The 27,104-nt window shown below is 42.9% G+C and overlaps 1 protein-coding gene across 1 annotated transcript; it reads left to right on the top strand.

The window, feature by feature from the left end:
• The first annotated feature begins 296 nt into the window (after positions 1-296).
• Positions 297-27,104, top strand: LOC124613903. Its single transcript, XM_047142651.1, has 4 exons — positions 297-434; positions 19,034-19,302; positions 20,474-20,656; positions 26,611-27,104. Exons 2-4 carry the CDS (start codon positions 19,046-19,048, stop codon positions 26,630-26,632), a joined length of 462 nt encoding a protein of 153 aa, XP_046998607.1. The 5' UTR covers positions 297-434; positions 19,034-19,045; the 3' UTR covers positions 26,633-27,104.

The following is a 27,104-nucleotide window of genomic DNA, read 5'->3' as shown; positions in this document are numbered from 1 at the left end:
ACGACCATGTACTTGACACAGTGTTAAACCTTGGAAACAGCACGAACCTCTTGATGAGTGGATTGTGACAGCGTTTTAAATTTCCGAGTTCCGTCCATAATTATAAGAAATACTCAAAATCAGATTCTGGGTAACCCGCAGCTGTTTGTAAATGGGACGGTTGAGCTCGTGGCGGTGCGACCGTTCCAGACTTTAGCGACGTAGGCAGTGCCAGTGTCTGAGTGTTGCGCTCGCCGTCTCGCCAGGTGCTGGCTGCCGCCGACGCCGCCTCCGGAGGAGCGCCCCCGCGCCGCCCGCTGCCCCCGCCGCCTCCGCCGCCCCCGCAGCCCCGGCCGCTGCTGGCCCGCTGGCTGCTGCCCGCTCAGCAGGGCGACTACAGCGAATGCGACAGCTTCGGCGCGGGACAGACCGTCTGCGCCGATAACTGCACCAAGGTGAGCTTCGCTCTGCTTGTCCGTCCACAGACGAAACACTAAACTACGTGTTTTTTTTAATTATTTCAATAATAATAATAATAATAATACAACATAACCCACTTCCTTATATGATTAGTGGATCCTAATTTGTTCAAAACATCAAATGCAGCTAATTATAGGTTAAATTAATTTGTGAGCTACAGCTATAACTAATGACAACGGGCAGCTAAATTTCTACTATTATTATTAGTAGTATTTAATGTATAATCTCTTAACTAAAACTCTACTGCCTGCAGCGTCACAGTTGTGTCAGAAAAATATAAACCTACTTTAGTGCCTTCCCCATCGAGCTAATTCCGATGGGCGTGCCCCTGACACTGGGCAGGCTAAGATATTATTCGCTGCAGGTTCCTAATAGCTAATTTTCTAATCTAAGTCTTACTGACTAGTTCTAACCTAAGTCAAGTCTGGTGCTTTGTCTAGTATTAGCGATATTGGTCCCCACTCCCCCTAGTCCTGTACGTGGCGGATTCCAGACTGCGAGAAAGTCGGTCTATCCACGCGCAGGCGGTATAGTAGTAGGGCGTGCATTCAGTATTCGGTATGCCTCAATTTTTACGTTAATTTATGTCCCTCAGGTATTCCTTTAACACTTCCCGTGATACCTCGTCTGCTAGTTTATTGAGAGTTTGAAAAGTGTGTTCTTGTCTCAGTAGTTGGTATGTGTCACGGTCAGGTAATTGGTCACGTAATGTGGAAGCAACGGCATTGAAAAGGAGGCACTCGTAGATCAGATGATCGGGGGTACCCTCCGATTCACCACATTCACTCGCGGGTGTCGCCCTTTTCCCGAAAGGACATAAATATGTCGGGTATGGCCCATGTCCAGTGAGAAAATGGATCAGTCCTCCAGTGGGTTCAAAGTATCTCATTTTCAGTCGTTCTCTAACGCTTGGAAGAAATTCAAAAGTTCTACGCCACGTTTCATCCGCCTCCCATAGTTATTGCCACAATTGCTCGCCCTTTTGCAGTATCTCACCCTCATCCCCAGCCCCAGTGCCTAATATTTCTGTCTTCGTGATGCTCCCTTTCTTCACCCAGAACCACGCAGCCTGCTCTCTAATTTTAATGTCCAGGGGGTAGAGCCCCATTATGACTAATAGGGCTCCCCCTGGACATGTTCTATAGGCCCCCACAGATCTGAGCATCATATTTCTCTGAACCCTTGTCACTGTCATGGCGGGCACAACCCTCGCGAGCCTGTGTGCCCAGACTCCCGAGCCGTAACCCACTATTGGAAACACAACTCAGGCAGGTACGAATGCGTGGTCTCGCGGCGGTATGAAATAATGAAATCTCCTCGGGCTCCCAGCTGCATGAGGTGGTCAAAACCCCACGAGCTGTCGACCGAGCTCTGTCCGGCAGACGACCGCGCTGCCGGCAGCGACGTCGCCGGTGCTCGCTTCCTGGCCGCATGTGACGTGTTTTCGCCCCGCGCCCGCTTCCGCCTCGCCACGGCCGAGTACCGGGATGTGCTCGGCTGCAAACCACCGTCATCGTTAATACAGTTTTCAGACATTGTCATTCCTATCACTTCTTTTATGACACTGTCCCAAAATCTCTTCGCCCTCGTAATGACAGATCTTTCGTCGAAAAGAATTCGGTGTCGATTTTCTAGAAACATTTTGATGTTGTCTCCCTGTTTACGCGCGCTCCTGTCAATGGCTGTGCAGGTCTTCTGCCTCATTTATCGTTCCACTGTTCAGGGACACGTCGACGTCGCCACGTTTCCCGTGCGGCGGCCAGTATTTCGATCAGCTGGACGGTGCGGCGATGACAGTCCGTCAGTTCCGTCCGTAGCCAACGTTTCTGTGGGGAAATATGAAGGCACCACTTTGGACACGGCTACGGAGAAGCCTAGTTGCTTTTATAGCTACCTCGACGACACCTTTATCGTCTGGCCCTACGGACGTGAAATACCGGCAGAATTCTTGGAATACCCGAACTGTATTCGCGACCACCTTAGGTTCACTGTGCAAGTAGAGACAGGTGGCGCACTGCGCTCCGTCCGAGTACCCGTCCGCCAGAAAACCGCCGGACACCACAGCCGCGGTGTGTACAGCAAACCTACACTCACGGATCGGTATCTGCACGTTCTCGGCAACCACCAGCCAGCAAAACAGCGTGGGGTTCTGGTCGTCTGGTCGTCTCGGACGCTGAACGTCTGCCGATAGAAATAAGGCGACTCCGAAAAGTCTTCCTGGCAAAGGGCTACAATGACCACCAGGTATCACAGGCTATTTCTGGTGAGACGCGCGGGAGAAAAGCCACCGAAGAAGGGAACAAGAAACTCGCGTTTTTGCCTTACTAGATTAGCCGGCTTCTGAAGAGAGAGACATCTCATCGGTGTTCAGGACGCCAGCAAAAGTACGACAGGTATGAGCCCTGTGAAGGACGGTGTAGGGCTTCGAATGCACGGAGTAAGTACCATCTCAGTGTGGCTAAAGCTACGTCGGCTAAACAGTACGCACTGTGCAGCCACGCTGGACGCAACACGAGAGGTTCAAAAATGGTTCAAAAATGGCTCTGAGCACTATGGGACTTAACTTCTGAGGTCATCAGTCCCCTAGAACTTAGAACTACTTAAACCTAACTAACCCAAGGACATCACACACATCCATGCCCGAGGCAGGATTCGAACCTGCGACCGTAGCTGTCACGCGGTTCCAGACTGTAGCGCCTAGCACCGCTCGGCCACTCCGGCCGGCTACACGAGAGGTCCTTAAGCCTATGTTTATCCTGAAAAGTCAGCCGTGGCCGAACACGCTTTACAAAGTTGACACCGAATGCTACTCGACGAAACATCTGTCATTACGAGGACGAAGGGACTTTGGGACAGCGTCATAAAAGAAGCCGCCAAAGCAAAAATATCTGAAATTTCCGTCAACGAGGGCTGCGGTTCGCAGCTCGGCTAAGACTGGGACCAGGCTATCACTAGGTTGAGGAGGGCGCGCCGGACGCGGGGCGAAAACATTGTCACAGTTGGAGAGGGGGAGAGCGCCCGTGACGTCACAGCCTGCAGCGCGGCGGCCGTCTGCTCACGTGACAATCGCCGAACAGAGCTCTATCGAAAGCTCGTCGGATTGTAACCACCTGACGCGGCTGCAAGCCCGAGAGGATTTTATTAACAGCTCAGTTAGTTTTGCACAGTAAAAAATATCCCAATACAACATCGACAAGACGTAACGAACTGTGTAGAAAATTCGAGTTGTTCAGTTGCTATACTGACGGAAACTTAAGGGGAGATTACACCCAAAAATTTACTTTTCTCCTACTTTTCCTATTTCAACCGAAATTTAAAATCACTTCTCTCATGTAATGCTGTAGTAATACCCAAGCTTTCAAGTCGAGGCCTTCACTGGTTTATGAGTTTTAAATTTTTAATATGATTTTAATGAAATTTTTGGAAACCACCTTGAGGCATTAAGATGTCAATTTTCACATTCCAGATTTTTTAGATATATTCACAAGGCATTGCTCAACAGTTCTGTCTATTCATTTAATGAGAAATGATATTAATTGGTTCTCAGATTTTTTCACTTTTTAAATTTAAATTTTCTGTAATTATCGCCACATAAACGTGCTAATAAAATAGACAAACAATATTTTCGATAATATTAATGCAGAGAAGTATGGAAATACCTCAACACTGCTTCCTGCAAAAATTTCATTGAGACTGGTTAATATGTGGCATAAAAAAGTTGACATTGAACTTAGAAAAACAAACTTATAGGAAAATGAATTTTAAAATTTAATTGAAAAATGAATGCCAGTTAGAGACACATACCCATTAAAATTCACTAGCACCATACGGTTTCTCTTCTTCCTCCTTTAAGGCATCTTATTGTTCTACTTTCAACCTCAGGGCAGCCTTCTTCCCTCTCTGGGCATCATCTTGTGGACTGCCTGACCCGTCGTCGTTGGTCTTTAGTTAACCAGATCTTCATCTGGGAGGATGATGAAGAACTCCTGCTTTCTTGAGTCTTCAAACATCCCCTAATGAACTGAGAAACTGCTTCTACAAGACACAAAAGTATCTTTTTTTTCTTTTTTTCTTTGGCGTAATTGAACAAAATGAAACTGTGCAAATTTTTGTTTCCATTTTGTGTCTTTCCAAAAGTGTTTGTTGCCGTCTGGACCACTTTGGCAACTGTCGGTGTGCCGCAGCTCCTCATACAGTTCAAATTTTTCTTAGACTTATGTGTAATTCTAGAACAGACAAATCGTTTTGGGATCTAAGAATAAACAATCCAAAGATAGTAAATAGCCTCCTTTTTGCAACAAAATGGAAGGTTTAGGGTAGAGTCTCGCCTTAAACTGGAAATCTGTGTAAGAGACCTGCTAAGATGTCCAGGTTCGGCTACTTTTGCCATAAGAATAACTGCCACTTTGGGGATCCAGAAGTCAGTAATTTAACATATTTTGCATATTTTCATTCACGGATGTTTTATGGAACAGTAGGAACCGGTTGTAATTAAAATTCCGCAATTTGAGCCAAGGTAGACGGAAAAAGTATTTGCCGTATGGGAATTTTTTATTTGTTTATTTGCTGCCACCTAGTTACTATGACAGGTCGTATTTTTGAAATTGCAGATGTACAGAATGTGCAACTTACTTGATATTTGTTATTTGTAGTAGGAACTAATAATAATGCAACTTTAAATACATATAGACTTAAAAGTAGCTAAAAATAAAATTTTTAAAAATAACGATTTATGAATAGGAGATATAAATTTAGGAAGCTGGAAAGAGATTATGACGTACTATCACTTTATGACATATTATAAATTCGGAAATTTTTTTAAATAACGAGAATGTTACATAAAAAGAAGGAGAAATAAAAGATAATAGGAAAGTAGGTACATTTGTGTTAGAGATCCCACCACCTAGCGCTGTGAGGGATCGGCAAATCATCGAGCCTGTCTCATTCGAGATAGCGTGCAAAGCACATTTTTGATTCTCATTTGGTAATTTATGTGTAAAATGGTTCAAATGGCTCGAAGCACTATGGGACGTAACGTCCGAGGTCATCAGTCCCCTAGATTTAGAACTACTTAAACCTAATTAAGCTAAGGACATTACACACATCCATGCCACTGGTTGGCAACACTGCGCCGACGCGGAATCTTCGAGTATTTGCTGCACTAAATAATTATAAAAAGCGTTGTTATTAAGCTATTTTTAAACGTGTACAGGTGTTATAAATATAAGTGTTGTTGAATTAGTGGAAGTGTTAGTGAAGTATAAAATAAGATTAAACGGGGTAAGAAGCGTATTTTTCTTCTCGCGCATGTAGCACGAATCCTAGGCCTAATTTCACGCGCGCGAATCGTAAGTAAGCAGTGAATTAAACTTATAGATAAACGCTTCTAGTTGGTATACATATAATATAAGTGTTGTTACATTAGTTGAAGTGTTAGTGAAGTGTTAAAGAAGATTAAACGGGGTAAGAAGTTTATTTTCCTTCTCGCGCCTATAGCACGGATTTTAGGCTTAATTTCACGCGCGCGTATCGTAAGTAAACAGTGAGTTATATGTAATCACCAGTTTTTTTTATTCAGTACTCTTTCAATTTATTTATATCTGCCTGAATAGTTTCTAGGGTCCTTTGTTTACGTTTTAGTCACTACTTAAATCAGCTTATACGATTTCTGTTTTTACCATGAGTGAGAAGTGTGTGACATGCCGTAGGATCGTTAGTTCCGGGGTGTGGTGTGATGGGTGCTGCAGTTTCTTTCATTGGGGCGAATGTAGTGGCGTGGGAAATGGGGACATAAGTGAGGCTCACCAGTGGTATTGTAGAATCTGCAGTAGAGATAGGAAAATACTGGAACAGGAAGGGAAAATTGCAGCTCTTCAAGCTGACCTAGACAAGGCAAGGGAGGATCTGGACAGGTTAAAGAGGGAGAAGGGTGAACAGAGGTGGGAAGTGGCAACAGGTAATAGGGGGAAGAGGCAAAGGAGAGCATCAGACAGCTTTGTCATAAATCTTGAAAATAGATTTGACCTGTTGCCTCAGTCAGAATCGGATGAGCCTCATGTAGCTGAAGCTGTAGAAAGGGCACAACAAGCTTTCAAGGACTTGAAAAAGGTAGGGAAATTTGTAAAGAGAAAGAAAGTTCTGTTGTTAGGTAGTTCCCATGGTAGAGGTATTGGCTAACTACTGCAGGAAAATCTAGGTCCAGAGTACCAGGTCACAAACTTTTTCAAGCCTAGAGCAGATCTGGGTCAGGTAACAGAGGATGTAGGTGCTTTATGCAAGGATTTCACAAAGGAGGATGCCGTGGTTATAGTGGGTGGTCTGGGAAATAGCATTGGCAGAGACTCTGAATATTCCATAGAGAGTGACCTGGTGAAGATAGCATCAGCAACGAAGCATACGAGTGTGGGATTTGTGTCTGTGTTGAGACGCCATGATCGGCCTCATTTGAACTCTTCCGTAGGGAGGGTGAACTTGGAGTTGGTGTGGCTGCTTAGGACGGATATAGGGTCCCATATTGGTTTGATTCCTGTGGATGCTATCGATAGGTGGGACGACACTAGGCATGGCCTTCACCTCAATAGGAAAGGGAAGGGAAAACTGTCTGGGTTGATTGCAGAAAACTTAAGGGGGGACACTGTCACAAGTGGTAAAATACCAGTGGTCACAGGTGTCAGAGGGATGCCTTTTTTAGGATAGGGAAGGGGGAAAGAAAACGAGTTTTAAGAGAGATTGGCAGACACACTCAGTTTGAGAAAACAGATGAACAGGAGTCAGATTTTATCATACAGCCTCCATTTAAACAGTGTTTAACAGAAAGTAATCAGAAACTGCCAGTTCATCTTCGCCAAAGCAGTTACAATCCCATTAGTATGCAGTATCAATTATCTTTATTACACCAGAACATTCGTGGTCTTAGAAATAAAGTTGATGAACTATTCATTTGTATCGATGAAATGAATTCATCTAACCAAATTGACATAATCTGCCTCTCTGAACATCAAGTGACCACTGATATAGATATGTTAGACATTTCAGGATTTAAGCTAGCTTCCTACTTCTGCAGAGTGGATATGGATGGAGGAGGAGTTGCCACATTTATCAAAAACTGCCATAAATTCAAGAACATTGACATTAATAAATTCTGTTTAGAGCAGCATCTAGAAGCATGTGCAACAGAAATAGAGTTCCATAACAGATCCTATATAATAATAACTATTTACCGAGCATCTGCAGGAAATTATAATCTATTCTTAGATCATCTAGAAGCTCTTTAGGGTTATTTAACAGGAAGAAACAAAGAAATTTTGTTTGCAAGTGACTTTAATACAGATTTTCTAATGCAATCTTCCAGTAAACATTCACTGCAGTTAGTAATGTTGTCTTTCAATCTAACTCACACTGTAAACTTTCCAACTAGGATCACTAAATCCTCAAGGACAGCCACTCATAACATTTTTATAGACAAATCAAAGGAACAAAATCATATCATAAAACCTGTTATAAATGGACTATCAGATCATGACATGCAGCTCCTTGTTTTAGATGTAAATTCTAAGCAAATTATCAAGACTGCTAAATCTGAGTACAGGAGAGTAGTCAATCAACCAAAAATTGAGTGTTTTAGAAAACTGCTCAAAGATATGAACTGGAAAGATGTTTATAGTGCTCATGACATGAATGAAAAATATAACACATTCATGAACAATCAGTACCATGTTTGAAAACTGTTTTCCTCTAAAAGTTACTCAAATTAAACAGAAGTCTATAAAAAAACCATGGATTACACAAGGAATAAAGATTTCCTGTAAGACAAAAAGGAAAATGTATCTGTCGACCAAGAATAGCTCCAATGCTGATGATTTAGCTAAATACAAGGAATACTGTAAACATTAAAAAAAGTAATTCAGACGTCTAAACAAATGTACTATGAGAAGAAGATACCAATGTCAGGGAACAAAATAAAAACAATATGGGATATAGTGAAAGAGCAGACTGGTAGAACCAGAAAGGAACAGGAGCAAATAGCACTAAGGGTAGACGACACATTAGTAACTGATGGGCATAGTGTGGCAAATCTATTTAACAAGTACTTTATATCCGTTACTGATAGAATGGGACTTTCAGGATCAGTAAATAATGCCCTTGATTATCTGAAACTAGCCTTCACAAATAGCTTCAAGTACATGAATATATCACTCACTTCACCAAAAGAAATAACGTCCATAATAAAATCTTTAAAAACAAAGCATTCTAGTGGGTACGATGAAATATCAACAAACTTAATTAAGGCATGTTCTAGTAAGTTTAGCACAATTCTAAGTTACTTGTGTAACCAGTCAATTATAACTGGGATATTTCCTGACTGGCTAAAATATGCAGACGACAAGCCTCTATTCAAGAAAGGGGATAAAGAGATACCATCAAACTACAGACCGATTTCACTTTTGCCAGCATTCTCAAAAATTTTAGAAAAAGTAATGTACAGGCAGCTGCTCAACCATCTGACCACAAATAACATATTATCAAGAACACAGTTTGGATTTCTGAAGGGTTCTGATATCGAGAAGGCTATTTACACCTACAGTGAAAATGTACTTAATTCATTAAATAACAAATTACAAGCAGCAGGTATTTTCTGTGATTTGTCAAAGGCATTTGATTGTGTGAACCACAATATCCTTTTAAGTAAAGTAGAATTCTATGGTGTCACGGGCAGTGCTGCAAAATGGTTCAAGTCATACCTCACTAACAGGAAACATAGGGTGTCAGCGCAAGGGACTAGTGAATTAAGTCATCAGTCATCATCAGAATGGGAAGAAATTACATGTGGTGTCCCACAGGGATCCATCTTAGGGCCATTGCTTTTTCTTGTGTACATTAATGATCTCTCATCAGCTACACTGCCAGAAGCAGAGTTCATTTTGTTTGCAGATGACACAAGTATTGCTATTAATAGTATGTCAAGTGTAGTTCTAGAAAGATCTGCTAATGATATTTTCATGGATATTAATAAATGGTTGAAAGCCTACTCACTGACATTAAATTTCGAAAAGACTCACTATACGCAACTCAGAACCTGTAAGAGGTTTGCACCCAGCATATGCATAAAATACAAAGAAGAGCAGATAGAAGAGGTTGACAGTCTTAAATTCCTGGGATTACAACTTGATAATAAATTCAGTTGGGAAGAGCACACCACAGAACTGCAGAAACGCCTTAACAAATCTGTATTTTCAATTTGAGTGTTAGCAGACATAGGCGACATAAAAATGAAAAAGCTTGCATACTTTGCCTACTTTCATTCCATAATGTCATATGATATAATATTTTGGGGTAACTCTTCAAGTCAAACAAAAGTTTTCAGAGTCCAAAAGCGTGTAATACGTATTATTTGTGGAGTAAATTCACGGACGTCCTGTAGAAACCTCTTCAAAGAACTGGGTATACTAACTACTGCCTCTCAGTATATTTACTCATTAATGAAATTTGTTCTAAATAATATATCTCTTTTTCCAACAAACAGCTCAGTTCATACATACAATACCAGGAACAAAAATGATCTGCACAAGGACTTAAAAGCACTTACTTTAGTTGAAAAAGGGGTCCACTACTCAGGAACACTCATCTTCAATAATTTGCCAGTAAACATAAAAAATTTAGTTACAAATAAAGATCAGTGTAAAAGGAGCCTGAAAGACTTACTAGTGGCCAACTCCTTCTACTCCATTGACGAATTTTTTAGTAGAAACAAATGATGTATTGTATATATTCATACTATTAGTATTGTTATTTCAGCTAAAAAAAAAAAAGACATGTTCCACATCCACGAGGATCTCCTCAGCACGGATCTATGGAACGAAAACTAATCTAATCTAATGCCCAAGGCAGGATTCGAACCTGCGACCGCAGCAGCAGCGCGGTCCCAGACTCAAGCGTCTAGAACCGCTCGGTCACATCGGCCGACAATCTCATTCTCTGTGAGGTATCATTTCGCCAGCGATTTAGTTGGCGCCTTCCAGTGATCTCCCCTCCTATAATTTTTTCATAATCACTGCATTGACCATGTCCCAACGAGTGGGTAAGGAGTCATTAAGTAAGTCCGTCAGGTAGGAGACGATCTGTGGTAGAGCAGTTTCAATCGTTTCTGTCTGGGCCCGCAGCTTCCTTCTCGGTAAGTTTCGTTGTTGCCACTGCAGGGTAAGTTTCGTTGTTGCCACTGCAGTCTCCCCACGAGCGAAAGGAGTAGTGGAGTAGTCGATGTCCATTTGCCTAGGTTTATGTCTTGCGAAGGGTCATCCTCTGGTTTCAGCTTGTTTAGCGGGTAGTCTGCCGTGCATCTCCAGCCCTGCGCAATTGTACCGTTTGGTCGCTTTATTACCATCGAGATTTCTGTTCTCTCAGTTTGTGTTTTGAAGGGCTCTCCCCTTGTCTTATTCTGCAAGTTGGTCCTGACAAAGCTGCCCTAATGGTCCGGCTTTGTATTTTGTAATTCCTCTTTTGGCTGCAAGATGTTGTCGAAGCCTGGCTTCTTTTTTTGTGTTGCCTATGCTCGTTGGTAGCATCGCCTTTTATCTCTCCAGTCCTCCCTTAGTTTTGTTAATAATGCCGACCACGGTGTTCTTTTGTTTATGCCTGTTATTGATTTGTGGGTTTGCAGCGATTTGAGTTCTACATCGATGTCTACATATACATCAACGTGGTTGTTCTGTAATTCACACGTGTGTGCCTGGCAGAGGGCTCATCGAACCATTTTCATACCACTTCTCTACCATTCCACTCTCCAATGGCACGTGGGAAAAAGGAACATCTAAATCTTTCCGTTAGAGCTCTGATTTCTCTTATTTTATTATGGTGATCATTTCTCCCTACGTAGGTGGGCGTCAACAAAATATTTTAGCATTCGGAAGAGAACGTTGGTGATTGATATTTCGTAAATAGATCTCGCCCCAAAGAAAACCGCCTTTGTTTCAGTGACTGCCATCCCAACTCGCGCATCATGTCAGCGGTACTCACCCCTATTGCGCGATAACACGAAACGGGCTGCCCTTCTTTGCACTTTTTCGATGTCCTCCGTCAATCCTACCTGGTAAGGATCCCACACCGTGCAGCAATATTCGAGCAGAGGACGGAAAAGTGTAATGTAGGCTGTCTCTTTAGTGGGTCTGTCGCATCTTCTAAGTGTTCTGCCAACAAAGCGCAGTCTTTGTTTCGCCTTCCCTCTGTAATAGATTAGGTAATATGTGTGTTCTGAAATCAGAACTTACTCAGGTGGTGTGTAGGGGCAATTCTACTATAGCGTATTTTAGTGTCTGCAGTTTCCCTTGTTTAGCAGCAATCGTGGTTGTTGTAGAGTGAATGTGTGTGTCTTTATTCTTGTAGTCTTGTGCACGATTATTGCATTGCGATCACTGTGTGTTGCTCTGTCATCTACTTGTCAGTCAGTGATGTGTGTTACAGATGTTCCATTTGCTTATGAAATGTCTATGTTACTGATACCTCCGGCAGTTCCACGGTGTGTCGGGGCTTGCCTTGCGTTATTGGGCACAAAAAGGCTGCTCTCGTTTCCGATGTCCGTTATTACCTGTTCTTTGGCATCTGTCCTATCAGCATGCCAGAGTGCTGAGCGTGCGTTCATGTCCGCGACTATGAGTAGTCTTTTGTCCATGAAGAAAGCTGCTATCGTGCGTATATGCGACTGTCCATGACTCCCTTCCCAGTGTAATATCTGCTGTTACAAGGTGTTGAACACATAGTTATGTTATTTTTGTCTCTGTAATTCCTGTTTGTGTTACCACTATAGCTGCTTTTGCGTCCTTTACCCCTGTAATTGTCATGCGTTGTGTTGGGACACCAGGTATTCTACCGTCACGCGTGTAGGCTTCCTGTAAACAAGCGACACCCGCCTGTGCTTCGTCCATCAGCTTGCTTACTCCTGCACTAACCATTGTATTTCTCTTACTTCTGTCACTAAGTCCTTGTAAACGCTGTTTAGGTCCAAAGCCGCTTACTTCCGTGCCCCCCCCCCCCCCCCCTCCAGGAGTCTACAGAGCTCTCGTTTCTCAGTTGGGAGGTTTATGTTTGTAGGACCACGCGATCAGTCTGTCCCATAGCAGGGTGACACATTTTATTACCTTCTGGTTGATTAAGTCGTGTTACTAACCGTAGGGCAGATTGAAATACATCTCTTGTTTTCGAGCCTGCTTCAGCGTAGAACCTCCTCAAGGTCCCTGTAGTCAATTGTTGTCCCTTTGTTGTCTTCCTGTTTACTGTACGAATTTTGTAATATGTTGGTCTGCTCATTTGTGTCTGTCGTTAGTGCTTCTGTGGTACTCGTGTTTGCCTTTGTTATTTGTTCTCTGTTGCTTGTGTCCTCTAATACGTCGTGTTTGTTGTCTTATTGGTGTATTTTTAGCAGTTTTGTTTATCTCTGTTGTTTGCTGGCGGGTATGCCGTGCGTCAGTTCTTGGTTTATCTGATAACTGCATGTTTTCAGTATGTTGTTTGTCCTTTGTAATTCCTGTCATGGTGACGTAACATTCCTGTTTGTTTCTGTTGTTTTAGTCTCAGATTCTTGTCTGTTTCAGTCATGAGTACTTCTGCTATGAACAAAGTGTACTGGTTTTATCTACAATATGTACTTTGTGTTGTCTTTGATTTTGGTTATTGATGATATTGTGTTGTTTTGTACACTCGTCTTTGTTGTTGTGTTTGCTTCTTGTCCTGGCGACTTCTGTGTATCATAGTCATGCTCTAAGTGTGTAAGAACGTTTGTCAGATGCCTTGCCGTACTTGCATGTTTCTCTGATTTGCGTAATTTTGTTGATTTTTCGTTGTTACTGCAGACAGCTGCGTCTTCCAGCTCCTCCATCCTTATAAGAATCGCAGTCTGGAAGGATACCTGCTGAAACATGTCACGTTTAAGCTGCCTAACTACGCAGTAGTCAATGGCACATTGTATACATGCATAATCAGTATAGTCTCTTATAAGAAGGCATTCAAATGGTTCAAATGGCTCTGAGCACTATTGGACTTAACATCTATGGTCATCAGTCCCCTAGAACTTAGAAATACTTAAACTTAACTAACCTAAGGACATCACACAACACCCAGTCATCACGAGCCAGAGAAAATCCCTGACCCCGCCGGGAATCGAACCCGGGAACCCGGGCGTGGGAAGCGAGAACGCTACCGCACGACCACGAGCTGCGGACAAGAAGGCAATTGTTCTGCACTATTGCAGATAATGATAGTGACGGCACTGTCTCGATACCTAGTCAGCGGTTTTCTGTAGCCCCATTTTCTGTGTCCGGGCTACCACACGCCGCCAAGCTCTTAAGGCAAGGCTATTTGTGTTCATGCTTGTTGTTGTGATAAGAGGGCGATGATGTGTCTTAGACGTAGCCTAGTCTCATATCAGTGAATGTTGCTGACGTCGTATGCCGTATGGGAAGTCGACTTAATAGCAATGATGTTCAGACTGTGCGCAGCAGGATTTGCATTGTTAGTAGCGTTAGTGCCGCGACTCGCCGTTAGGTGGCTGTACTGGAGCGGCGGCGAGCAGCAGCGTGCGTCACGGCTGCAGTCAGTTGTCGTGGGTCCGGGCAAGATCGGCAGGACTTTACTCGTCAAAACAACAGCAATAGTGCTGCTGCACGGAGAGGTCCTCTTCCACTCTGAAATTGAAGAACATAGTTTGCAAGTTGGAATTCACTGGCGTTTCTGGGTTTGGCCGACGGCCGATGGCGCCACAAATTGTTCAAGAAGTTACTCTTGCCACAGTTGAGAATGCTGGACGCAATGCGCGATCTTCAAGCACTGCACGTGTTGCGTCGGGACAACTGAACACTGAGCAGTCCACCGTTGTTTCGGGGAGCATTAGAGCAACCTCTAGTGCGGTTCCAGACTGTCGTTCATGAAGACGATCGCCCCATTGAGTGACCTGGAACGTAAACGTGGTACGCGATTATCAAATGTTACCTTCTCATGTGGAAATTAAAATATGTTTCTTTCAATGATTTATTCGTTATTTTTTTCCGCATGCCCATACAAATGTTTCATTGTCTTATGGTCAGTTGTTTTTCATGGGGCCCTCTCAAGTAGCGAAAGTGTGATCATTGTTGTTGGTCTTCAGTCCAGAGACTGGTTTGATGCAGCTCTCCATGCTACTCTATCTTGTGCAAGCTCCTTCATCTCCCAGTACCTACAGCACCCTACATACTTCTGAATCTGCTTAGTGTATTCATCTCTTGGTCTCCTTCTACGATTTTTACCCTCCACACTGCCCTCCAGTACTAAATTGGTGATCCCTTGATGCCTCAGAATATGCCCTACGAAGCAATCCCTTCTTCTAGTCAAGTTGTGCCACAAATTTCTCTTCTCCCCCCCCCCCTCCCCCAACTTTATTCAATACCTCCTCATTAGTTATGTGATCTACCTATTTAATCTTCAGCATTTTTCTGTAGCACCACGTTTCGAAAACTTCTATTCTCTTCTTTTCTAAACTATTTATCGTCCATGTTTTACTTCCATGCATGGGTACACTCCATATAAATACTTCCAGAAATGACTTACTGACACTTAAATCTATACTCGATGTTAACAAATTTCTCTTCTTCAGAAACGCTTTCCTTGCCTTTGCCAGTCTACATTTTATATCCTCCGACCATCATCACTTGTTTTGCTCCCCAGATAGCAAAACTCATTTACTACTTTAAGGGTCTCATTTCCTAATCTAATTTCCGCAGCATCACCCAATTTAATTCGACTACATTCCATTATCCTCGTTTTGCTTTTGTTGATGTTCATCTTATATCCACCTTTCAAGACAGTGTCCATTCCGTTCAGCTGCTCTTCCAGGTCCTTTGCTGTCTCTCACAGAATTACAATGTCGTCGATGAACCTAGTTTAATCATACTGGAGTAAATACTCACTCAAAAAGTATACATTGCACAAGAAAGGTAGTTAGACTTATTTGTGGGGTTCTCTCACGTAAATGTTAGAGACATGCCTTTCAGCAGCTGCGACTATTGAACTACTGTACAATCCTTCTTAGTTCGAAGCAACAGAGACGTTGACAAGTACAACACAAGAGGGAAAACTCTTTGCATCACCCTCCAGTGAATCTAATTTTGACACAGAAAGGGGTGAAATACGTAGGTATTAACCTGCTTGGCAATCTACCCATGGAAATGAAATGACTAGCACGTAATAGAACTGTTTCCGCATGTGGATTTCTTATATTTCTCAGTAACAACTCGTTCAAAATCACAGAGAAAGTCTTGTGTGGAAATAAACAGTTACTTTTAGAGAAAAATTATAAATTGCCTCGTAACCTTTATCGTGAATACGGTCTAAGGAAAAAGTAGCAGACTAACTAATTAACTAACTACCAGGAGAGTTCGACCTCGTTTGGGCAAGAAGAACTCTTTTCTTTGTAGCGCAAATAGGGCCTTGATGTCGATGACATTTTGTTTTCATAATGCTACGACATGTGTGCACTATAGCCTAGGTCGAAACTTGCTTTTAAACAGTTCAGTCACAGTAACGTGTCCACTGCTTATGTCAGACGTCTACGTGCGATAACCACTCACAGACGGCGGATGGTACCGCTAGCAGTGGAGGGTATGTGAGTGGAGAGAGAGAGAGAGAGAGAGAGAGAGAGGGGGGGGGGGGAGGGGGGCGGGCGGACTCGAAAAACACTGCAGTTGTTGTAATGCGGAAACAGAGCGATCTATCCGCTACGTTTTCAAACTGTTGGCGTAGACGTCTGAAAGCAAACACACTCCAACAAGTCTGAAGAGTCGAGGCGGGAGGGTATTCCTTATGTGATGTGGCCATTCTGGAGGGTACAGTGGGTCAACGCAAGTATGCATCTATTCTTAGCGGCCGTGTCCACCTCTACGTGCAATTCGTTTTTTGCTGGCCACAGTGGCACACCTGCGATCAGGGCAGTGCAACGTGTTACGAGGCTCGCAGTCTACGTGCGTGCTTCGAAGAGCACCGGGGTGGGTCTGCCGTACTGCCCTGGCTGCCAAACCCCCCGGATTTAAGGCCAGTCGCGAATCTGTGGGAGATGGGGCTGTTTGCGCCGCGGATCCTCAACCGAGAAACCTGGCGCAGCCGCCCACCACGTGGCACACCTGCTGTTCGTATCCTCCCTACCTCGGCCATCGTCAGTAATTTTACTACTTTTGCTGTCTCATTCCTTCAATTCACTTACAATTTCCTCACTGATTTCGGCTACATTCGTTTGCCCTTCTTTCAATTGTGTTAATACTTGTCGTATAACCTCTTTTGAAGACCATCCATCCTGTTCGGCTGATCGTCCAAGTCCTTAGTCGACTCTGCCGGAATTATAACGTCATCCGTAAACCTTAAAGTTTTAATTTCTTCTTCCTGAATTCTAATCACTTTTTCCAAATGTCTCCTTCGTTTCTTTCACTCCTTGCTCAATGTCCAAGTCGAATAACTTTGTGCTGGGCTACAATCGTGTCTCGCTCCTTTCTCGTCTACTGCACCAGCTTTCTGTCCTTCGATTCTTGTGACTATGGTCTTGTTTCTGAACAAATTGTAGGTAGCTTCTCGCTCCCCGTATTTTATTCCTTCTAACTTCAGAGTTCGAAAGAAAATTGTAGCTCATCTCTGCCGAACGCTTTCTCTAGATGTGTCTTTTTTTAAAGTAAGTCGTAAAGTCAGTATTCTCCCGCGTGTTTCTGTATTTCTCTGGAAATCAAAGTGACCTTTCGCAAGGTTGGCTTCTATCAGTTTTTTATATTTTCATGTAGATAATTTGTATTAGTATTTTGCTGCCATGACTTATTAATGCGATGGTTCCATAGTACTCATGTCTATCGGCACTAACCTCCTGAGCAAAAGGAATTATTAAATTATTCTTGAAGTCGAAGGATATTTCACCTGTTCATATATAACAGGTGAAATAGTTTTTTGACAGCTGGCTCACCCATGGAATCATTAAATTCTGAGATGATGTCGTCTAATCCAGAGGTCTTGTTTCAGAGCCTCTTCATCTTCTCCTTCTACAATATTGTCTTCAACTTCATTTCCCTTGCATAGACATCCCTTGTAGATATTCCTCCGTTCCTTCAACTTTCGCTGCATTACTTAGTTCTGGCTTGCCGTTTGACCGGTAAATATTCATACAAAAAATGGTTCAAATGGCTCTGAGCACTATGGGACTCAACTGCTGAGGTCATTAGTCCCCTAGAACTTAGAACTAGTTAAACCTAACTAACCTAAGGACATCACAAACATCCATGCCCGAGGCAGGATTCGAACCTGCGACCGTAGCGGTCTTGCGGTTCCAGACTGCAGCGCCTTTAACCGCACGGCCACTTCGGCCGGCAGATATTCATACAGCTGCTTTTCACCACTCCAGAGGTCTCTTTAATTATCGTGCAAGTAGCATCTGTCTTTCCCTTAGTCGTGTACGTTTCTAGAGATTTGCAGTTTTACTCTATCCATTCCTGCTTAGCCGTTTTGCATTTTCTATCAATCTCATTTTTGTAGTCTTTATTGCTTTTTGCCATCTTAATTTGCTGAATTTTTAAAATTTTCCCCGCCGTCGATAAAATTCGTTACCTTTTGTGCTAGGCAGGAATTTCTACTCTTGTTTATACGTTTCTCTGTTTTCAGAGCCCACAATTGATGCTGAAAGTGTTTTTCAGTTGAAACTTGGTTTCTAAATGTCTGTTACACGTTTATGTAACCTCTGTTATCTACAGATGTCTCATACGTATGCAATCTTCATTCGTGATTCTGAAACCAGGTGTTATCAATCATTAAATCTGACCAGGCGGTTTCCTCTCTTATTCCTGTCCATCAGTCCGTGTTCTCCTACTATTTTTCCATTTCTTCAGTTTACTTTCATTGAATTCCAGTCTCTGTACACAATTAACATTTCGTCTGCCTTAGCGATCCGAATAATTTGTTTTACATCAACATACTGTTTTTCAATCTCTTCGTCATCTTCGAAGCTAGCTAGTATACGGAAAAGAAAATTCTGCTGGAGCAGGGCACCCATTATGCTCCTAGCGATGACGGTGCGGGTAAGGGAACGATATACGCGACGTGCAAAAATTAAAAAAAGCGACCGATGATGGTATCGAAAACAAAGTTTTCACAGCTGCTGCACACATTGTTGAGAGTACCAATGATATTTCACCCCTGGAAGAGTTATTAGGGTTGGAAAGAGTGTAACTACTCGTTTTGCACTGTGGAGACGATTCACAAATTTTTCGTATCTAAAATGAGGTACTCCGTCTGCCCCAGTTCGATGAGAAGACCGTGACGTGCGCAGCGATGAGAGCGCACCTGTCAACACCGCCCCTTTTACTTCCCGCACAGCGTGAGACACAGTGTTTGCAGCGCCCTCATATGTCGTGTAAGAGGCATTGGTGTACCTGGTATAGTTCCAAGCTATCTGAATTGTGTGTCTGGAAACTAAATCGTATTTCCAAGCGTAAGGTGGCTGGAAACTACGCTGAGTGGAAACACAGCTTTTGAAAGTTCTTCTGCGACAGTGGATGGGAGAAATTTAAGACATTTTAATCCGCAGGTGCTGCTTTGCATGGGAGGTACTCTCGACCCTATCGTTCTGGAGGAATGCGGGGAGCCTCTGAAATGCAACCAGCAACAGGGAGCCTGTGTGAATGGCACGTCGTCCTGCGAGACGGTCACCTCGACCATTCAGTGCAACGCCCTGGGCATGTTTCCTGACCCGTACGACTGCACAGCCTATCACATCTGCCCTGTAGTTGGAGAAGAGTCTGTACGGGCAAAGTGTGAGAGTGGGTACGCCTACAATCCCAATACAACGTTGTGCAGGTAAGACATAAAGATCCTCTGACTCCAATGGACTTACCAAATATTGCTCTAAACGAAACTTTGCCTTGATGCTGTTTTGGAACTAAACTATGTAAGGTCACGAATAACAATGTGCAGCGCACGTCTAGACGTTCAGTGGATGGTACCAGTAAGCAAACAAAACATCTGATATGCAGGCTGTATTAACATTCAGTCATTACCTCAGTAGTAGGGTAATGGCGGCATGAGGACAAGTTTTTTTACACAGGTTGCATACATTTAGGGGCAGATATACGTTCAGTGGCAAATCTATAGTTATGCTAATTGATTTATGACCCCCTGAGAGTTCATTTATGACCCTCTGGAGATAACCAGTCCTTACGAGAAACACGCCATGCATTTGCACCATTAATGGGGAAGTTTGTAGACAAATTATGAGCCAACGTTTAGTTAAGGGGTTACGAAAAATACATCCTTTAATTCTGTTGGGCAGCATAAACAGCAATAATCAGTAAGTGAAATCAGATTAAGAGGAGAAAATTGTTAAGATGTTAAAGAAAATCAGTTCATTTTCAAATATCACGTGTTTCACGTTAAAGAGACCTTCTTTTTTAAGGCACACAATGGAGCACAACTGACGAAGTATGGCTTAACTGTCGACACGTTACGTAACTAGTTTTACAAATATATAACATTTTACTCAGTAACTGAAGAATTAACGATTTTCTCAAAACAGCTTTAATATATTGTACAGCACTGAAATATGTACAACTCGCAGTATTTACAAACGCTGTAGAAAACACAGCCTCATGTCTCATGACAACAACAACAGTATGAAGTGCTGGAGACCGCTTGTTGCAATTTCTACAATGCTTGATTCGTTCAGGAGATTCTAAAATCAGTCACTGGATTGAAACGCCGAAAAAAGGTCAATCCAGAAGTCGAAGTTTCGGATTTGGAACGTAATATACTAATATACTGAAGATATGCAGTGTGAATGCTAACGTTCAACATGTAATTGTGACAGTTGCAAAACTGAAATGGTTGAGCGATGCTTTTGGTGAGACAAACCGAAGAATAACGAAGTATTATTAATAAAGTCTCGTCAACTTTTCTATTTCACTACTCGGCACTGGTCCACAACATCACTTCTTATTTTCATTGTTTGATTGGAGCATATATTCTGTTCCAGCAAAAAGCTGACGGACGATGTGTGCACTAACCTTCCGATCGAATGCACCGGACTGGGGGAGACCAACGTGTTCCCTGGCAACGCGAACATATACTACATCTGCGTCGCTGACGAGGACGAAAACTTGTACCCCAGCTTGTACAGGTGTGAGCACGGTGGAGTTTACAATCCGGACTCATACACGTAAGTAATCAGTGGCTGTTGGTGTAATTGAGGTAATAATTTTCATACAGGAAGTTTCACATAAAGCTGACACTACTAAAAACATTACATAACCTATTGAAAATAATGAAATAAGTTTTCAACGTTTTTATTTCAAGCAACGATCGGGAAACTTTGGTACAGTGTTCATACTCTTAACGTTTTCAGTTAGGGAGTTACTGATGAAATACAGAATAAGTAAACTTAAATGCTGTTTTCAGAAACGGTTGAGATCTGTTGAACAGAAGAATAGTAATTATCGTCATCAACGTTTAGATATTCACCGCTGCACAGAGGGCTTTCCCAGACTCCTCCACGCTTATAGGTTTCGACTGTTCGGATCCTTATTCTCCCTGACACGTTTAATGTTATCAATTCGCTTTTAATGACGACTCCGCCTGAATTTTTTTCTTACATACATGAATCAAACACATGACTTCTTTGGTCTACCTACCATCCTCTATATGCCCTGTGTACGTACATTTGATTTTTATTTTGTTCGTAATCATCTCTTTCGCTCTATTTGTTTGTTTTCTGTTTAACCGAGTAGTTGCCAAATCTCGCTGAACAGCGCCCAGGACCCGCGCAGTCTCAAACATGTCTCGTCACCGTAACTCAGAACTGACAGTTCGCACTTGTTTTAAAGGTTTTCATTGAGTTGTGTGGAAATCTTAGCGCTGACAACTCTTACTGAAGTACTAAAAATAATGTCTCTCTCCTCTCTTTGTTTCTTTGCCTTAAACTTTGCTTAATACAAAACCACATTTACTAATTTTGTTACTTGAGAGTCAGTTTGCGTAAATTTCCTTTCGGCTTGTTGATTATGTATTATTTTACTCTTGTTCTCAGACCTCCTTCATACCTTTCGCTATTAATTTCTTATTTCAGTTATTGTTCATCCGCACTATAGGTAAACAGTATAATGTCGCTAGAAAAATGTAGGCAGTTCGGTTGTGTTTCATTGATGCACATACCTCCTCTTCCGCAGTCTAAACATTTGAAAAAATGCTGCTAGAAGAAAATTTGGTGAGAGGTACTGATTCCTGTTTCAGTTTCAAGGTTTTTCAGTCGTGATTAAAGTCTAATGGAAGTTCTAGCGTTGAAATTGTATCAAATGTTTTCTTAAATCCTATGAATCCCGCGCAAAGCTGTAATTGACACTTGTTGCACGGTCCTATTTCATTCACGGCTAGCAAACCGTCTGTTGTGTGTATCCGTTTGTAAAGGCAGCTTGCTCCTTAGTTTGACCCAGCGTATCTTCTGTGCTCTCGGTAACGATTTCTGTGACTGCACCCACAATTCCTTCAATGATCGACCTCCCGTGTGCCAAACAACTTCAAACGTTTCCAGAATGAGATTTTAACTCTGCAGCGGAGTGTGCGCTGTTTTGAAACTTCCTTGATAGATTAAAAGCGTGTGCCGGACCGAGACTCGAACTCGGGACCTTTGCCTTTCGAGGGCAAGTGCTCTTCCAAACAGGACTCACGCCCCATCCTCGAGTCTCGGTCGGGCACACAGTTTTAATCTGCCAGGAAGTTTCATATCAGCGTACACTCCGCTGCAGAGTGAAAATCTCATTCTGGAAACATCCCCCAGGCTGTGGCTAAGCCATGTCTCCGCAATATCCTTTCTTTCAGGAGTGCTAGTTCTGCAAGGTTCGCAGGAGAGCTTCTGTAAAGTTTGAAAGGTAGGAGACGAGGTATTGGGAGAAGTAAAGCTGTGAGGACGGGGCGTGAGTCATGTTTGGTAGAGCGTTTGCCCGCAAAAGGCAAAGGTCCCGAGTTCGAGTCTCGGTCCGGCACACAGTTTTAATCTCCCAGGAAGTTTTAACTTCAAACATCTGATTGCCCTATAGATATTAAATATTTGACGTCAAGCATGTAAAACCATTATAACTAAAGTCGCAAAAATCGCATCACGTTGGTATTATTAGTTACGGATTACCCACCCGTAGACTAATGACAATGACAAAACTGTAACTTTTAAATGTCGTCATATATCGTGAACTACGTCTCATACAGTGATATAATTGTGCAGATACATTCAGTGGTGCGTGTAAATGCTGTCTGAAGAATGTGTTGCGAGTGGAGTTGTAATAAATTGAAACGTCACATTTGATGCTGAAATTTTACAGGATGAAGAGCGAAAGCGTACACTTTTTTCCTTCCTTTATTTTGTGGGGTGTGAATAAGAAAAAGTATCGTAAAGTTTTGTAATTATATCTAACTGTTATTAAGAGTTGCTAAGTGTTCGGACTCTCAATTGCTGGGTGAATGTAGTCTGGACGATTTGCACGCTGTGAGTTAGGCTCACTCACGAGCGCACGCAGTTGCTGACTTTAATACTTGCCTTATTGTGTTAAACCTCACAGACAGCCACTTTCGCTGAAATTATCGTATGGCAGCAAAACTTGCTAGATACGGCTAGATACGGCGCTCTGAATGCAAGAAAGACCTACAGAAATGATTCCACGTGTAAGAGATTCAGAGCAGGACGTAGGCAGAAACGGTCAGACAGACTTGATTTTACTATTAACCTCTGCTCACACAGCTTGCTCAGTATGCGCACCGGAGACGCCGACTAGAGGCTGCGTCCAGTACACAACGCGGTCATCAACTGCTCACAGCAGTTCCGGTGGCGGCGTCTTCCTGCATATTGGCCTTCAGATCAGGTGGAAACCGAACACGTCTCTGGTAAACGTTTTCTGTGAGATATCCCCCCTAGCCACAAGTCACATGGATTCATATCAGGTGAAATTGCAGGCCACGATCTGTAAAACCTCTGCAGTTAACACGTACGTGGAACGTTGAGTTGAGCGGATCTCTCACTGGGCGAGCGACATGGAGTGCTGCACCATCCTGCGTGCAAAGAGTGGTCGTGCAGATTAGGAACCACGCGCTGTACAAGGAGGTCTCGCCAACGTACAGACAGACGCCCCAGTACGCCTGACAGCCCGTCTGGCTGTATTCTCTTCAAAAAAGAACGGACCGAGAATAGAGGTGCTTGTGAATCCACACCACACAGTCTCATACGGCGAGTGCAGTGGCTTTTCGTGCGCGGTTTAACAGTTGCCCAAATTCGGCAGTTCTCTGTATTTACTGTGCCCCAGTGTAAAATGTACCTCGTCACTTCACAGAGTATTGCCTGGCCACAGCTTATCTACTTGGATTCACGCAAGAAACCGAACTGCATATGCAGGACGTTCCTACGGATCATGAGCTCTCTGTTGTTGCGGATCATGAGGTTTCAGTTGCTGCACAGTCTGGATCTTGCACGGGTGCCAGGTGTAAAACAGACCGCAGGATTTTCCGTACTGTAGACGGTGGGATGTGCAGTTCTCGCGACACTGGCGCCAGCTGCGTGGGCAGTCACAGCAGCAGCAGCCTGGTCAGCACCTGACACCGGGACAGGTCGGCCTCCTCTTCCGGGGACCACACCACGCTCTGCCGTGATTTCCAGTTTCTTTCAACCATTCAGTGACTTCGGGCCTCTCAGTCGGCGATAGTCTCTCAGTGCTTTATCCAGGTAGCCATCATTAAACGAAGTAACAGCATTACTGACACGAGTCTCAAAATATTCGTCACATCAAATACGTTCTCTGTTGTAAGAGTCCCAATCAGGTTGTCGAACGACCTGTTTTGATTCTGGGTACAGCCATGAAGACACTTTCTAAAAAGATCAGGATGTATGAGGTCTGTATGTGTTGGTTTAATTGGTGCTGTAACAGCCACTGGGATAGAGTTTTTACTGTGATGTGATCCTCCAGCAGCTTCAGCTTTTCTGACGTTGCACCGCGACTGAGAAATGGCTGGAGAAGCCAAATGGAGGGTATTGTCATCCATCAATGATTCGTGTAAATTGTTGCCCATACAGTCTGTTTCATCACCTTCAAGTCATTTACGTTACATTCTATTGCCATACCGCAGTACTGCTGAAGCTGATTTACAATTTTATCTGATACGCGACCTCTCGTGTTTTTCACATCGAGACTGAAACCACTAAATCACAGATAAAAGCTGGATTGTAAACACAGATGATTGCTATGACAACGGTACCAACCGAGAGATCAAAGTATCTCTTACAAAAAACTTCTGTAGCCTTCTGTGTCTCCTGTTTTCAGAAATGCACAAGTTTGAATACGAACAAATCCCAAGTTGCGTAACTTTTGTCAGAGCACATCTGTTTTGGAAAACGATGAAAATGTTTGTGAATATAATTTATTTAAAAATTTGCACCCTTTTAAACAGAAATTTTCGAATTAATTTATATGCTTAAAGACGGAAAATGTGATTTTTTACCATTTTGCGCAATTCTGACTCTGCAACTATTCAATGATACCCTTATATTGGTCTCAAAATGGAGGGGCTGTTTCAAATTGTTCGATAGTGCTCTAAGTCCATTTCTTTACACTTCTGTACTTGCCAGCTCACTTGGCCGTGCAGTTAGCTAGAGACTTCCGTCTGGAGGCTTCACCTGCCACTGTAGGAGAAGAGCGCCTTACATCAGTGCTGTTTGTCAGATATTTCGTGTTGTGGTATTTAGAATTATCCCGAAATGTTTTGAATGTAGGCGGATGCACTTTTTCTGAGAAACTGGTCACTGAGTAGTGTCTGTGTCTACTCTGAGGATCAGCCTTCGAAGGTCACCAGCTGCTCTCAGAGTCACAGCCAGGGAAGTTTCCATCCTCCCCAATTTGCCTTTATTTTCCTTCGCAGATGACTCGCAAAAATGTAATTGCGAGGCTGTGCATCGTCTTGTCGACTGCATTTTCCAGGTCGGGTACACTCATTTCGACGCTTTCTCGAGTCCAGAGCAACACCTCAAAAGATCCAAAGTATTTTTCTCAGTGTAACTGCCATCAGCTTTAAGTAAGAGCAATTGTGATAAATTCTTCATCTAGTGCTTACTAGTGAATTAAAATATTGTTAATCTGTTTGGAAGATTTTTGATGACAAAAAGGGCATAAGTGATCGAAACCTTCTCCTTTGATAACTTCTAAAATTGTGATTCTGTCCTTTTAAGATCTCATCCATAGGAGCACCCAAAAGTGTAAATCATTACGTCGTAATTAATGAATGTTATCTGCTGCGTTAATGCGTGATTTCAATACCTATTACCCAAACAGGACACAATAGTGACGGCGTGAAATTTTATTGTCTATAGCGAGTACCGATTCTGAGCAGAAAGAGTTCGTCTTCCTGTGGTTTCAGTACTTTTTTGTGTATGACAAAGCATCTCTGAACACTTGTTAGTGTCTGAACTGCAGAACGGTTTTAAGTAATACAAACTAGAAGTGTCCTAGTAATTTCTTCAAGGACTGCCAGCAACAGAAAGACAAACGTTACGACTGCAACTACGTAACGCCACATAACCGAATTAACTGCTAGATTTGTCAATAAAACTTCGCTGGCCATAAATAAAGGAATCTCTCCTAAGATTGAAAAACAAAGTAGTTTAAAGTCACCTTTGCCATCCAGAATAGCCGGAATCTTCTCGGGGAACGCTATTTATAGTTCCAGAATGGTGATATATATATATATATATATATATATATATATATATATATATATATATATATATGATTTTATATCATTTCTATATTCGAGAGGTCCTTTAACCTTTCTTCTTTCTTATCTTCGTTTTCTTCTTCGTGTCTTTTTTCATAAAGGACACAGTGGTTTTATGGTATTCCAATTCGCAGATTACGGACACCAGGTGAGATTCATTTTATCCTGCTGTACATCATACTAATCTTGGACATTACGGGTTGGGTGAGGTGGGGGACACTGCAGAACTCCGAACTACTGTCTACAAGTTCTATGAAGCGCATATTCCAGCTGTAGTATTAACAACAGGTTTTGTGAACACTGGTAGTATTAACTTCAACTGACCGCTGTGAACAGAACAGTTGTGAAATAATTTTTTTCTTCTTGCAGCTGCAGTGACGGTCCATCATAGATGGGACACCCTTCGGAGACGACTTTGTCCACTCTTCGGCAGACATCACCGACGAGTCTTTGAGAGACGCATTCCATCTATTCTGCTTCCCGTCACGTCTTCCGTGCTCGACCCTTCAGCGCTGACAACAAGGATGCCTGGAACTACGCTTCCGACAGCAGTATTGCCCAACCTACTGCGTTCTCCCGGCCGCCTGCATTCTTCGATTGACGGTACCGCCGAAGCTGACGAGAGCAGCCGCGCCCTGTGGCTGCAACACAGAGCGCAGTGGCAGCCGCGCGTCTCACACGCATCCAGTTTGTCGTCTTGTGCCCTCTCGACTGCCCATACTCTCATTGGTTTCACAGTTATCATTTTATGCTGATGTTTAGTTTGATACTTGCAATCACGTGACATAGAAAGTGAAACTGTATGTAATTCTGCGATGAATCTGCCGAAGGAAATAAAGAATTTAAATTTTTATTTTATTTTA

Source organism: Schistocerca americana, chromosome 4 (assembly GCF_021461395.2).
Source record: "Schistocerca americana isolate TAMUIC-IGC-003095 chromosome 4, iqSchAmer2.1, whole genome shotgun sequence".
Classification (NCBI taxonomy): domain Eukaryota; kingdom Metazoa; phylum Arthropoda; class Insecta; order Orthoptera; family Acrididae; genus Schistocerca; species Schistocerca americana.
This window is presented reverse-complemented; position numbering and strand designations above follow the sequence as displayed.

Coding starts and splice junctions, on each gene's coding strand:
- LOC124613903 (XM_047142651.1), top strand. CDS start 19,046: ATGGGAGGTACTCTCGACCCTATCGTTCTGGAGGAATGCGGGGAGCCT. Junction 19,303..20,473: donor CCCAATACAACGTTGTGCAG/GTAAGACATAAA, acceptor ATTCTGTTCCAG/CAAAAAGCTGACGGACGATG. Junction 20,657..26,610: donor TACAATCCGGACTCATACAC/GTAAGTAATCAG, acceptor TTCTTCTTGCAG/CTGCAGTGACGGTCCATCAT.